This window comes from Doryrhamphus excisus, chromosome 17 (assembly GCF_030265055.1).
Source record: "Doryrhamphus excisus isolate RoL2022-K1 chromosome 17, RoL_Dexc_1.0, whole genome shotgun sequence".
In the NCBI taxonomy this organism is placed as follows: Eukaryota; Metazoa; Chordata; class Actinopteri; order Syngnathiformes; family Syngnathidae; genus Doryrhamphus; species Doryrhamphus excisus.
The window spans coordinates 1285823-1298455 of NC_080482.1; the positions used below are offsets into that span (position 1 = coordinate 1285823).

The 12633-nt window shown below is 44.1% G+C and overlaps 1 protein-coding gene across 4 annotated transcripts in view; it reads left to right on the forward strand.

Moving 5' to 3' along the window:
• LOC131105070 (growth factor receptor-bound protein 10-like) overlaps nucleotides 1–12633 on the forward strand; it is a 54761-nt gene that overhangs the window by 35836 nt on the left and 6292 nt on the right. For 3 of the 4 annotated variants that reach the window (XM_058052806.1, XM_058052804.1, XM_058052805.1), the window contains exons 6-8: nucleotides 6669–6825; nucleotides 10529–10644; nucleotides 11682–11756. In XM_058052806.1, coding sequence (XP_057908789.1) covers nucleotides 6669–6825; nucleotides 10529–10644; nucleotides 11682–11756 — 348 coding nt within the window. Of the gene's footprint in view, nucleotides 1–4214; nucleotides 4950–6668; nucleotides 6826–10528; nucleotides 10645–11681; nucleotides 11757–12633 lie in introns of those variants that run through there. The other variant, XM_058052807.1, reaches the window with a different exon arrangement.

Sequence of the window (12633 nt, forward strand, 5' to 3'; positions counted from 1 at the left end):
TAGTCTTGTAGTCTGATAGCTGATGGCCTTTCTCCAATTATAATCTTCAACAGAAACTCCTATCTGATGTAACGGCTTGTAATGTGTACGCAATAGCAGCGCGGCTATTAATAGGGCAGCCGCTAGTCGTGGAAGTGCAGAGATGGATGCGTGTGAGCTGCTGGGCGTGCACACACACGCTTGTGTACATACTTCAGTTTGCACAAAGCTCGTTCTCATACAGTTCAGTTTACTTTTCCTTTGTCTGTTTGCGCCTGTCTAGTTTCACTCTCACCGTCTTTGTGGGCGCCTCTCGGAGGATTATGGCTGCGTGAATGTGCATGCAGACGTCCATATATGTACATTGGGTGCATAGAAGCATATATGAAAGTGAGCACATCATATGGCTTAGACACCAAGTAATGGTGTGTGTGTGTGTGTGTGTGTGTGTGTGTGTGTGTGTGTGCGTGGTGTTTGAAGCTCTCTCCCCGGGGATTACATCACAGCAGTTATCAGGCCTGAGTCATCAAAAAGGTTGAGAGGCCCTGCCCTGCTGTGCTCCTTCATCCAAATGAGGGCATAGTTAAAAGACTCACCTGTTCCTTCCGTTCCTTTCATTTCTTTCCTGTGTTCTTTCATTCTTCTGCTTTCACACACTATTTTTCTCTCCCTGTTGCTTTTCCGTCTTCAGAGTGACGTCACACAGAATACTAGACCACGTTCAATACAGCCGTACCTCTTTTATCGCGGTTAATTGGTTCCAGACACGGCTGCGAGAAGTGAAGGCAGCAAAGGTGAAGGCAGCGATGGAAGCATCATTCCGAGCGAGTTACTTAATCGTTGAGCACAAAAAGTCCATCCAAGAAGGACAGATGTTGCATTCATTCAATCAGCTGACTCAATGAATCCAATTGTTCCATGACTTGAAAAACAAAGCGCAACTATTATCTTCAATTAAAAACAGGTTCATGCAGTACATCGGCAAATATTGTACATATAAAGACAAGTCAAAACATTGATAAATAAATATGTATAGGTAGCTCACATGCAGACAAAACATTACATTTGTGCAATGATGAAGAAATAAACTGGTGATTTTAGGCTTTTTAAGATGTATGCACCGTAACTTGTGATTGGCGCTTGATGAAACTTGGGACTTTGTAGCTTTGAGATTAGCCACAATTCCAGTTCTGATCCAAATTGGATTTTTGGGAAATCTTTTGAGTGCAGTTCTCGGGAATGGTTGCTATGCGAGTAATATAGACTAAACCTACCCATTATAACAATCCAAACATGTTAGTAATATATATTTGTAATTTGACATAATCGGTGCAGCATGTTGCTAGAAATGTGCTCAGGTTTTGTACACATAATTTCTAAATTCATATTATCCAACAGTCAGTATTATAGCCGCTAATCAGTGTGAAAGAACCTAATGTTTTGCTGTTTTGCAATCACAATGCAAAGCAATGGCGCCGCCAGTCTGCATCATTACTTGTCAGTAAATGAAGGATCAGATCACTGCTTAATTATTCTGCACTCATGATTGGTTGGCACGTTGAGGTGTAGCCTCTGGTCTTTGCACTTCTGCCAGTGAAGATCAACTGACTTATCAACTGACTGCTGTGAGCCTGTTTATACGGAACAAGAAAACACTTTTCCCATGATTCATGCTGTTGCAGCAGATCGCTTTGATGCTTCACGAAGCCACAATGAAAATCCGAGCCGGTCGTAACCATGCTCATTGTGCCCGTAAATGTTAAGTACGTGATTTTTTGGCACCGTGTGACAAACAATAGCAGGGTCATTGATGCCAAATGTCATCAATACTCGTTCCTTGCTGGTTACACCAGTTACAGTGCTTTAAAAAAATGTTTGCCTTCTTCCTGATTTCTTTTTTTTTTCATGTTTGCCACACTTTTCACATCATCAAACAAATGTAAATATTAGTCGATGACAAACTTGCAGTTCTTAAATGAAGCGTTTTATTATTTTAGGGAAAAAAATCCAAACCCCCATGGCCCAGATGAAAAAGTGCCCCCCCACACCTTTAAAACAGTAACTTTACTGTAGTTATGATGAGAGTTCAAACAGAAAAGGTCATGAAGCCAATTCTAAAGCTTTGGGACTCCAGCCAACCACAGTGAGAGCAATTATCCACAAATGGTGAAAAAATGGAACAGTGGTAAACCGTCCCAGAAGTGGCTGGCTAACCAAAATGATGCCAAGAGCGCAGCGACGACTCATCCACAAGGTCACAACAAAAGGCAGGCCTGACTTGCCTGGGTTAAGGTCGCCGTTCATGACTCCTCCATTAGAGAGACACTGGACAAATATGGCCTGCATGGCAAGTTCCATGACAAAAAGCACTGCTGAACAAAAAGAACAGTGATGCTCGTCTCAATTGTTGTTGATCCCAAGACCTTTGGGAAAATACTCCATGGTGGTGATCAAAAGCAAAGCAGAAACTGAAACAACACACAAAACACGTCTTCAGCGAAGGTACATGAAATCTTAAATGTTCATGTGTCCTTTTGATTCATCATGATAAGTGCATATGTATTTCAATGTGGAAAATGTATTTGGTTCCAGTCCGTTTCAGTTAGAGTCAGAACTACTGGAATGGATTGATGATGTTAACCAAGGTTCCACTGCATATACTATTTATTCATCAGTAGGGGTTTATAAGGCTTTATAGGCGGAATACGTGTTTCCCATTATGTTCCCATTATGACCCAGCTCGGTCTTTTTTAGCTGTTTTTATATCTTTATAACAAACAGAAAAGATAGACATAGTGTTCATGTTCAACATAAGGGTTGTGGATGATGTGCAAAATTTCCTAAAAAGTGCAGTTTTCCTTGGAGGCCAGATCAGGTCAGATTCAAGTTGTTAACTTTGCCAGCAGCTATAGGTATATTTACAAAAGAGTCACGCTTTAAACGTTCTTTATGTTTATTTTTGAAAGGTTCTGTATATGGGCAACGTGTGTATGTACGTTACAACACCTGAAGACAATATAATATGTGTCTGTAACTGCTTGTCTCCTAATCTGGTCTGGGAATCATGACTATCCGCTGATCACAGTAAATGGGTACTTTGTTATGTAAAGAGATAATCATAAAGTTTTTATTTTCATAATAACAGTCCCAAACTGTTCAAACCAGTTGTGAAATGTATGACGCCTGTCTTGCAAAATCCTTGAACCTCTTAGGGTTTCTATCTGTGTCACTCAATGGGCTGAATGAAACCAGTATGTCAGCATACATGGTGCTTGCACCTACTCGGGGCTTACCCCCCACGGGCGTACTAAAAGTGACGTAGAGGCGTGGAGGGGCGTGGTCCCACAGCTGGGCGGCCCAGATTAGCGAACGGTAGGACGCATACATGCTGCACATTCTGATGTGGCGCGCCATCACAAAATCTGAGTCCGAGGCGCTACCTCCCACTCCTTGGCCGTCACTTCTTACGTCTTTGTCAATGACCGACACACACACATTCCTTTTTGTCCCCCCCACCCCCACCCCCAACCCCCAGTTCCAGTCTCCTCCTTTCCTTGCTGAAGTTTCCACTTCCAGTAAATGAAGTTGTATCTCTTCACTAGCAGCACTTACCTCTTCCTCTTCCCTCCTGCCAAACCGTCTTTACTCAAGGAGCACACCTCGCCCACACACACACACACACACACACACACACACACACACACACACACACACACGCACACACACACACACACACGCACACACACACACACACGCACACACACACACACACACACGCACACACACACACACACGCACACACACACACACACACACACACACACAATTGAAAGAAAGAGGAAGACAAATAGAAGTAGCTTCAAGGCTAAAGTGGAAGGCTGTTTGCCCCCCTCCCAGACGGGGTGTGTCAAGGCCTTTGTCCTGCTCATGCTGTATTAAGTATCGGATTCTGGGGGGTGGGGGGGGGGGGTCACGGTGTTTTCAACAAGTTCCTACTGTTTTGTTTTTCCTCAGAAAAGAATGTTGGCACCAGGGTGAGGATGAACGTCGGGGTGCCTGAGTGCCGCCCCGGGTTTGCTTCATCTCATTTAGCCTAACGAGTCTTGGTCTGGGCCGACTCAGGAGTTGAACGTTAAGCCACAGGGAGGGATGGAGGGATGGAGGGATGATGGGAGGAGAACAGGGAGGTGGCAGATGGAAAAGGGAGGCAAAGAGGCAGAGGAAGCATACAACCCCGACGAGCCTTTACTTCAAAACTTTCACCAGCGAGAAAAGTCAAAAAGCTGAACTTTTTCTTTCGAAACTTGTGATTCTTGTCAACTGAAGCATCCGGCTTGAAGTCCTGAAGAGCAGCTGAGGGATCCCAAGAGGTCTGACAAGCTGGCGTCTGAGCATGACTGTGCGTCTGTGTGTGTGTCAGCTCACATCTGAGTCTGTGTGGGAATGATTACATCAGCCCGACGGAGCTTTATGATTGGTCGGTGAGCGTGTGGTTTGATTCAGTGTGCCTCGGAGCCTGTGGCTGAGGCTGGAACCCTTTGTGAGCGAGCGAGCGAGCGAGGGAGAGAGAGAAGGAGGGAGGAGGTGAAGAAAGATAGTTGTCAGACTGAGCCAGCGTTGCGAGCGCCACACCGTACCTGCTGCCGCTTCTCCTGCCTTGTGTGTCCTGTGAGCTGGACCGGACCGGGTCAGGCTGTGGGACTCCATGCCGGGTCTTTGGTTCTGGTGGCGGGTCTGCTAGCTCAGATAGATTGAAGCGTGCGTCGTATGTGACAGGCACCGCTGTCAACTGCCAGCATTATCGGTGACAGCTGGACTTTCTGTCCTTGTGTGTGTGCACGTGTGTGTGTGTGTGTGTGTGTGTGTGTGTGTGTGTGTGTGTGTGCATGTGTGTGTGTGAGTGGTCGGACGGCCTCCCTCCAGAAATGCCTTCGTGTTCCCCGGATTGCTGCCTATTGCAGGCCGTGGAGGTAAGACCATTATCTCTACTTCTGTGTCTCCTCGTGTTTTAGCCGCCTGACATTTGCTTACATTTTAAGACTCTGTTTTTAAATTTTAATTTGCATACACAAAGGCCAGGGACTATTTGTCTTTTTTTGGAAATGTGAACCTGGTGGGTAGAAACCCGTTCAAGATGACTGGAGCTTTGAATGACTGATGCACCGTTACCTTTGGTTTGGACTAGTTTTAATCCAGCTGTCGGCACCAGGCTACTCTACATCTTTCATAAGGAAGGGAACCGGATATGTATCGTGTTATCAATATGCGTTGGTTCATATCCTTACGTGGCTGTTTGGCATTATGTGGCAGTTGTGACTGCCTGGCTTCCTTGCCGGTTACTGGAGGTTAATTTGGGAGCGCTCACCTCGCTGCATTTCCTGTAACTGACAAGTCGAAGGCAGCTCTTTGTGACACTCTCTCGTGTTATTCTTCATAGTACATACGTACTGTATCTGTGTGATAACCAATCCATTGCATTCATAACAACCTTCTCCCATTATGTTCCCATTATGACCCAGCTAGGTCTTTTTAGCTGTTTTTATATCTTTATAACAAACAGAAAAGATAGACATATGTGTTCATGTTCATGATGATGTGCAAAATTCCAATTCAAAAAGTGCATTTTTTTCCTTGGAGGCCAGATCAGGTCAGATTCAAGTTGCTAACTTTGCCAGTAGCTATAGGTATATTTACAAAAGAGTCACGCTTTAAACGTTCTTTATGTTTATTTTTGAAAGGTTCTGCGTCAAAGGCAGCCCTTTGCGATACCGTCCTGCACACTCTCTCGTGTTATTCTTTACAGTATATACGTACTGTATCTGTGTGATTACCAATCCATTGCATTCATAACAACCTGCCTCTCTCCCATTATGTTCCCATTATGACCCAGCTAGGTCTTTTTAGCTGTTTTTATATCTTTATAACAAACAGAAAAGATAGACATATGTGTTCATGTCCAACATAAGGGTTGTGGATGATGTGCAAAATTCCCCAAAAAATGCAGTTCTCCTTGGAGGCCAGATCAGGTCAGATTCAAGTTGCTAACTTTGCCAGAAGCTATAGGTATATTTACAAAAGAGTCACGCTTTAAACGTTCTTTATGTTTATTTTTGAAAGGTTCTGTGTCAAAGGCAGCCATTTGCGATACCGTCCTGCACACTCTTGTGTTATTCTTTACAATATATACGTACTGTATCTGTGTGATTACCAATCCATTGCATTAATAATAACCTGCCTCTGTCTTTTAACGCTACATGTACACAGCACAGAGTATATGGTTCACTGCTTTATTTTCATATAATGTACCAACTTGTGTGTAACATGAACATTTGGTAGTTGAGGTGTAATACAAGATAATACTGCTCAGTACTCAGCAGTCACATTTATGTGGAACTGTACTGCGCATACTGCAAGGTATTTTGCTTATAAAACATTCATAATATGTAAATTAGCATCTGACTCTTAAAAGAGCACGAGTGCCTTTGTAAAGGTTTAGATCTTATTAGATTATACGGTTGTACCAAATGAAGGTCACAGGGAGGGGAGTTTAATGTATGCTAGACGGCTTCATATCGTATATTATATCTTTATTTCTCACATTCCACACTCGTATCATGTTTTCAGTGTTATTAACCACCCCATTCTTGAGTTTTCCTGATAACCCCCAAGTGTGTTCTGCCCCCTCCCAGATTGTTAAAATCTTTACCGAAGACGGCATGTGCAAAGTGGTGGAGATCCCAGCCGACATGACAGCCAGGGACCTTTGCCAGCTCCTGATATATAAAAGCCATTGTGTGGACGACAACAGTTGGTCACTTGTTGAGCACCACCCGCTGCTGGGGCTAGGTGAGTGGGGAGCCCACAGTGGCATACACACACACACACACACACACGTGACACTCGCCCGTACACGGAAACTCTGGGATGGATGGAGACATGCGATGCATTCAAGTGCACACACACACACAGGTGCATTCACGCGTGCATGCCAACATACTTGGGCAGACAGGCTCGGCCATATTCTCACGCAGGCATGTAGTCGAGCGTGAGTGCATGTACATACTGTGCAGCATATGCACGCACATACGTGTACTCTCCAGTGAGCTGATCAACTCCATCAGTGGGAAAGGTTTCTACGGATAAATTTAGCCTACAAAATACGCAGCCTTGTTCCTCACTGGAGTTTGTGAGGGATATGTCGGTTAAATGTATTGATTGGCCGGTGGACTAACGGGATGCACATGGATAGAGCATTGCAGGGTGCAGAGTTCGAGTTCCTGTCATCACGGCAGGACAAAGAAGCAAATAGGCGGGATACGTGGGTTCAAGTTCAAGGCTTTTGGATAGAAACTGGAAGGTACAAGAAGTTTACAAGTTGCCAGAAGACAGGCTTGGATGGAGGAGATTGATTTGCTGTGGCGGCCCCCCCGAAGGGAGAAGCCCAAAGAGAAGAAGGATGGAAACTGTAAGGTATAAGTCGTAATGACCTTTGACCTGTCCTTCCACACTGCAATTGCTGGTAATGAGGGAGATTCCTCGTTCAAAACGGAGATAAATTTGCGACACAGCAAAAGCAAGAATTTATTTCTTTGTTTTGTTTTTGTTTCCTGCCTGAAGCATCGAAATGAAGACTTTCTTATGGATGCTTTAGTTATTATTTTTTATTCAACAAGGGATTTCCATTTGCCGAAGAGTCTACTCCTGACTGCAAAACATACTCGGTTCTAAATTGATCGATTGGACCTCGGTGTGGATAGTCCCACGGTAACAACATGAAGAAAATGAAAGGCAGTGAAGGTTATGGATGAGGTCGCCCTCGTGACGTTGCAGGCTGGTGTCGAACATCATACGGAATCGCCAATGTCTATTACAGCCGCAGCAAAGAGGCGATGGAGGTGATCGATGCTGCTTTTAAAAGTATTTCTGTCACGTTTGAGGCTCCTGAAGATCTTAAAATGTGTTTCAGGAAATAGACTGCACCCCAGTTAGCCATTGTTTGACTCGTGTTAATGTATCGAGTTAGCTTGCTTGATGTCGGATACCTTCAAGCTCAGCTCTCTTGGCGTATAAAAGAAAAGTGATGGAGGAGGTTCATCAAGGTGTTCAGACCTGTTGCTGTATGAGGACCTTTGTGTGAGAGCCGCCGGCCCAGAATCAAGTTTGGAGAGCCGTGACCAGTCGAGCGTTAGGAAAGCCAGCGTTCCCCCGAGGGGAGAGTGATTATAAAGCACTTACGGTGCACAAGCTGAGCCTGTGCTCGGGGCTCATTTCTGCACAGTTCACAAATGTGTGAGAGATGGGGGGGTTGGGGGTCAGTCTCATATGGAGTACGGTGCCAAATGCAAACCAAATGTAAAAGCGTTTTGTCAGCTCCCATCTCGGTGTGATTGCATTCTGTGAGACGTATGCACGGACTTACCACTACGCCTTATGAAAGAAAATATATTGTCTCATTCCAGTCTAATCTAATATTTTGCAATCATCCGTGATCTGATTACTTTTCGCATCAGCACAGCCAGCCCCCCCGCTGCCAAGCGCATTTACTTTCATTTGTTTTCAGTGATATCATGTTTGGCTCGCATCCCGAGTCTATATTTTCTTCTTTTGCTGTGGTCCGCCTCTACTGCACCCGAACCTCTCATTTATGGGCAAGTGGGATTTTTTTTTTTTTGTTTAATTTTTATTTTCAGTAAAGGAAATGTTGTTAAATGAAAAGTGCTTTTCAGAATATGTACAAAGTACAAAGTAAATGCGTTGAAAAAGTATATTATTAACACCGCCACAATGACCTTTATATTGTGTTAGCTCCATGGTTAATCATTTTGATATTTCAAACACCAATGGTGCTTGGTGGTTAATAATTAATACATAGATAGATACTAGGGATGCACTTTATATACGTATATATACATATACTGTGCATCCCAATACACAGTAAAATCCCAATAATCAGATTTATTGGGATTTACAGGACATTTGCAATGTTCCTATACGTATATTTACTTCAAAACTAGCAATGACCCGTCCGTCATGCATGACAATGCGATTACTACTGTAATCTATATAAGCGTATATTTTTATACTGCACCAGATGACATTGTGCAGGTGGGGTGGACCTAATGTTTTTCCATGGAATTGTTGTAGCCTATGGAAAGGTTTGTAGGACAGTCAGTACTTCAATATTCTCAACAAGTATATGGATGCCGTGTTCACAAGCCTCAGTTATTTTGCGTCTTCCATACGGGGGCACATGAGATGCTCCATGTTTGCACCCGCTTCCTGTGTACGCGTGCGATTCGGAGGCGGACCAGAATAGAAGCAGAGACACTGCCGAGGCCTGTGAGCGACCTCGGACAATAGGTGTTTGAGGCGAGAGGCCTATTCTGGTCCACGGCCGCCCACTCGTCATACATTAGTGAATGGGATGAAATGGGCCTTTTGAGAAGTAACGTTGACCTCCACTTGTCAGCCCGGAAAGGTTAATAAGGAACGATGTAGTGAGGTCGTGTTGCCAGGGTGACTCACTGTCACCGACATGAGTGACTCATCAGGCAAGTGACGGGATGAAACGGAAATTTAAAACAGGAGTCGTGACAGCGATGGAGTGGTCCTGCCAGCCAGAAAGTGGAGTCAATAAAACGGTTCTATCACGTCAAAAAGAACACGGATGCCTTATACTACTTCTATTAACTACACCAGGACTTTTTATGAGGATCTTTTGGGAAAGGTGTGTTTTCCATTCAAGTGGAAAGTTAAAATGGGCTGAGTCATGTCTGGTGTCAGCGTGACCGTGGACACGAGGACCGCATCCAGGTTGGACACGCTTCCCGTACGATCGTACGCTCCCTCGGTGAACACTGATCAGTCTGGACCTTATTGTCTCGGCTCATTTGAGAAGCTCCATCCGCTGAACCCAGATGGCATTTTTCCCTTGAATCATCCCACATATGATTAAAACCAGTCGGAAGGCCGGACTGGAATATGCCAAAAAGTACAAACATGAGCCTAAACAATCGTGGGATGAAGGTTTGATGGACTTTTCGGCTCATCTATGTACTTTTTGGTCAACTCCGGAATGCGGAGTGTTAATGTTTGCATCTTGTGGTGTAGCCCTCGGAAGTCTTCACTGAACAGTAGACTGTGATACCGGCATTCCTGTCCTCTGATCGCTAACTTACTTTACTGCTCTCACAATCTTTCTGTCATCACCGGCTGATGCTTTTATTGGTGTACCTGTTTGACATCTGTTACTGACGCCTCTTACTTTGTCTTTTTTTTCTTCTTCAGGACATTCCTAATGGTTGTACTGTAATGTTTGTACAATGGTTCTGATTGATTCTCCATCTTTTACAATTGCTTGTTTTTCAACCCTTGAGTGATAGACTGTAGTCTTGGACTTTTGATCAGCCTATTTCAGCATAATAGTTTAAAAAATAAATTGCTTCTTCAAATAATTGTGTATCTCACCGCCATTTCGTCTTCTTTTGGGGATTTGAAGCTTGACTTAGAACCCTGATGAGATCCAATAGTTCTTTCTGCCTTCTTCTAGAACGCTGTCTGGAGGACCATGAGTTGGTGGTTCAGGTCCAGGCTTCCATGAGCAGCGACAGTAAATTCCTCTTTAGGAAGAACTATGCCAAATATGAATTCTTCAGAACTCCTCTGGTAATTATGATGTCATCATACACCTTCCTTCACATGCCATGTCAATCTCAAAGTATTCCTCCTTCTAAGTTGACTTATTTACATTTCATTTCTCTTTTTATTTAGAAATATGAATAACAAAAGCTGGAACTGTCTAAGGATTTTCATAGTCAAATCTGATGTTGGATTTCGCCCGTAGTCTACTAATCGTCAAACGTTTATATTTTCATTTATTTCTTTGTTTTTATAGATTAAGCTCTTGGGGATTCCTACAAATAAACGCATCTCATCCTGGACTTTTTTCCACCTCAAAGAAAAAGGCTAATTTATTTAGTGACAGAAAGCAAGATGAACAAAACCGGAAACATGCTAACTTTTGGCAAGCGGACATATTGCATCAGAATAGTGTACATAAAATAGGAAGAGCAAGGTTGGAAAAGGAAAAACTCTCATTTAGCCACCTAAGTTCCTCAGTGCAGCCGTACCCGTTTTTGGTATGGCATGTTTTGAATGACTTTTTGTAGTCGTTAATAAGTCGCTAATAAGTCTGTCGATGCTGACGGTCTTCCTCGCTAGCGCTCCCCTCGGCTGGTGCTTTTATTCCGAGTAAGTGTAGGTCGGCTCATTTTCACTTTTTAGGCTGATTTTGTATCCAAAGAGGAATAACCAAACAATCTTCATCACGTGACATTTTCATGCGTTTTGACTGCCGAGGTCGATAGTCCAGTCAGACCCCCCCCCTCCTGATTTCAATCATTGAATATTCTCATTACAAAATCAGATTAAGGGTTAGAAAATATTCTAAAATACAAATTAAAAGATTAAAAGTTTTTTATTCCTGTTCCTTGGTATGGAGTGTATGAGATACTTTCAAAGTGCGTCATTTCATCCTATGGAGAGAAATGATGACAGCAGACTGCACTAATAGGATTTGGGGCTTTCTCCTCTCTCTTTTTTTAATGGCTGAAATTCCGATGCAGTAATTATTGTCATGGTGGCTGCTCTTTTCTCTCTGTCTCTTTTAGTCACTCACCACCTTTTTTATTTTCTTCTGCCAGACATTTTTCCCAGAGCACATGGTTGCATGGTGCCAGGAAACCAATCGCCCGATCCCACCATCGCAGCTCCTGCAGGTGCGTACCGCACACACGCGTGCACGCACACACACACACACGCACACACACACACTGTACACACCTACTCATTACACTCTACCGGCAAGTCAAACACACACTGTACAATCAAGCTGACATACCTCACCCCTGACCCCGAGACAGTGTGTCTCGACAATGTCTGCTGTAATAACTAGCGTAGATCCCCTGTTGACACATGACTGTCTCGGCACACGCAACACGGGCCCCACATGTGTCATGGATGGAATTATGCCGTCAGAAATAGTCCCTACACACCATAGCGGCCCCGTATGTGTTTGCACTGTGCGAGCTCACACGTGGCTCACGCTGCTAACAGGATATGCCCAAAACACAACACCAGGAGCGAGGAGCCATGTTGGATTGTACAAAGTACGTCTATATGACGATAAAAAGCGTTCTTTGGGAATTTGGGAGTCTTTGGTCTTAATGGGTGGAGGCAGTCCCGCTCTTTCGTCCTACAGCGTCGGGATCTGTCAGACTTAGAACCACAAGTGGAAGCCGTCCGGTCATCCATGCCACTCAGAACGCTTTGAAGTCCCCTGCTAATCACATACGTAGTAGATGTTTGCTCCGCTATGCTTCACGGAGACTTCTCCATAAAAGACAGCTCCTGCGGTGAGCCAGAGTTGTGTCAGGAATTGTCAGTGTTTGGACTTTTCCCGACCACAGCACGGTTCCAGCCGTATTCCGATCCAAATGGACCTCTCCCAGTTCAAGCATCTCCGTGTAATCTCTGCCACACGGGGGCTGCGTGTCAACGCGTCGCGTGTGAAGGTGTCCTTTGAAGTCTTTGAGGTCCATTGTTGACATTTTCCAAAACACTGGCAGACATTTGTTGCAAATATTAAAGAGTCTT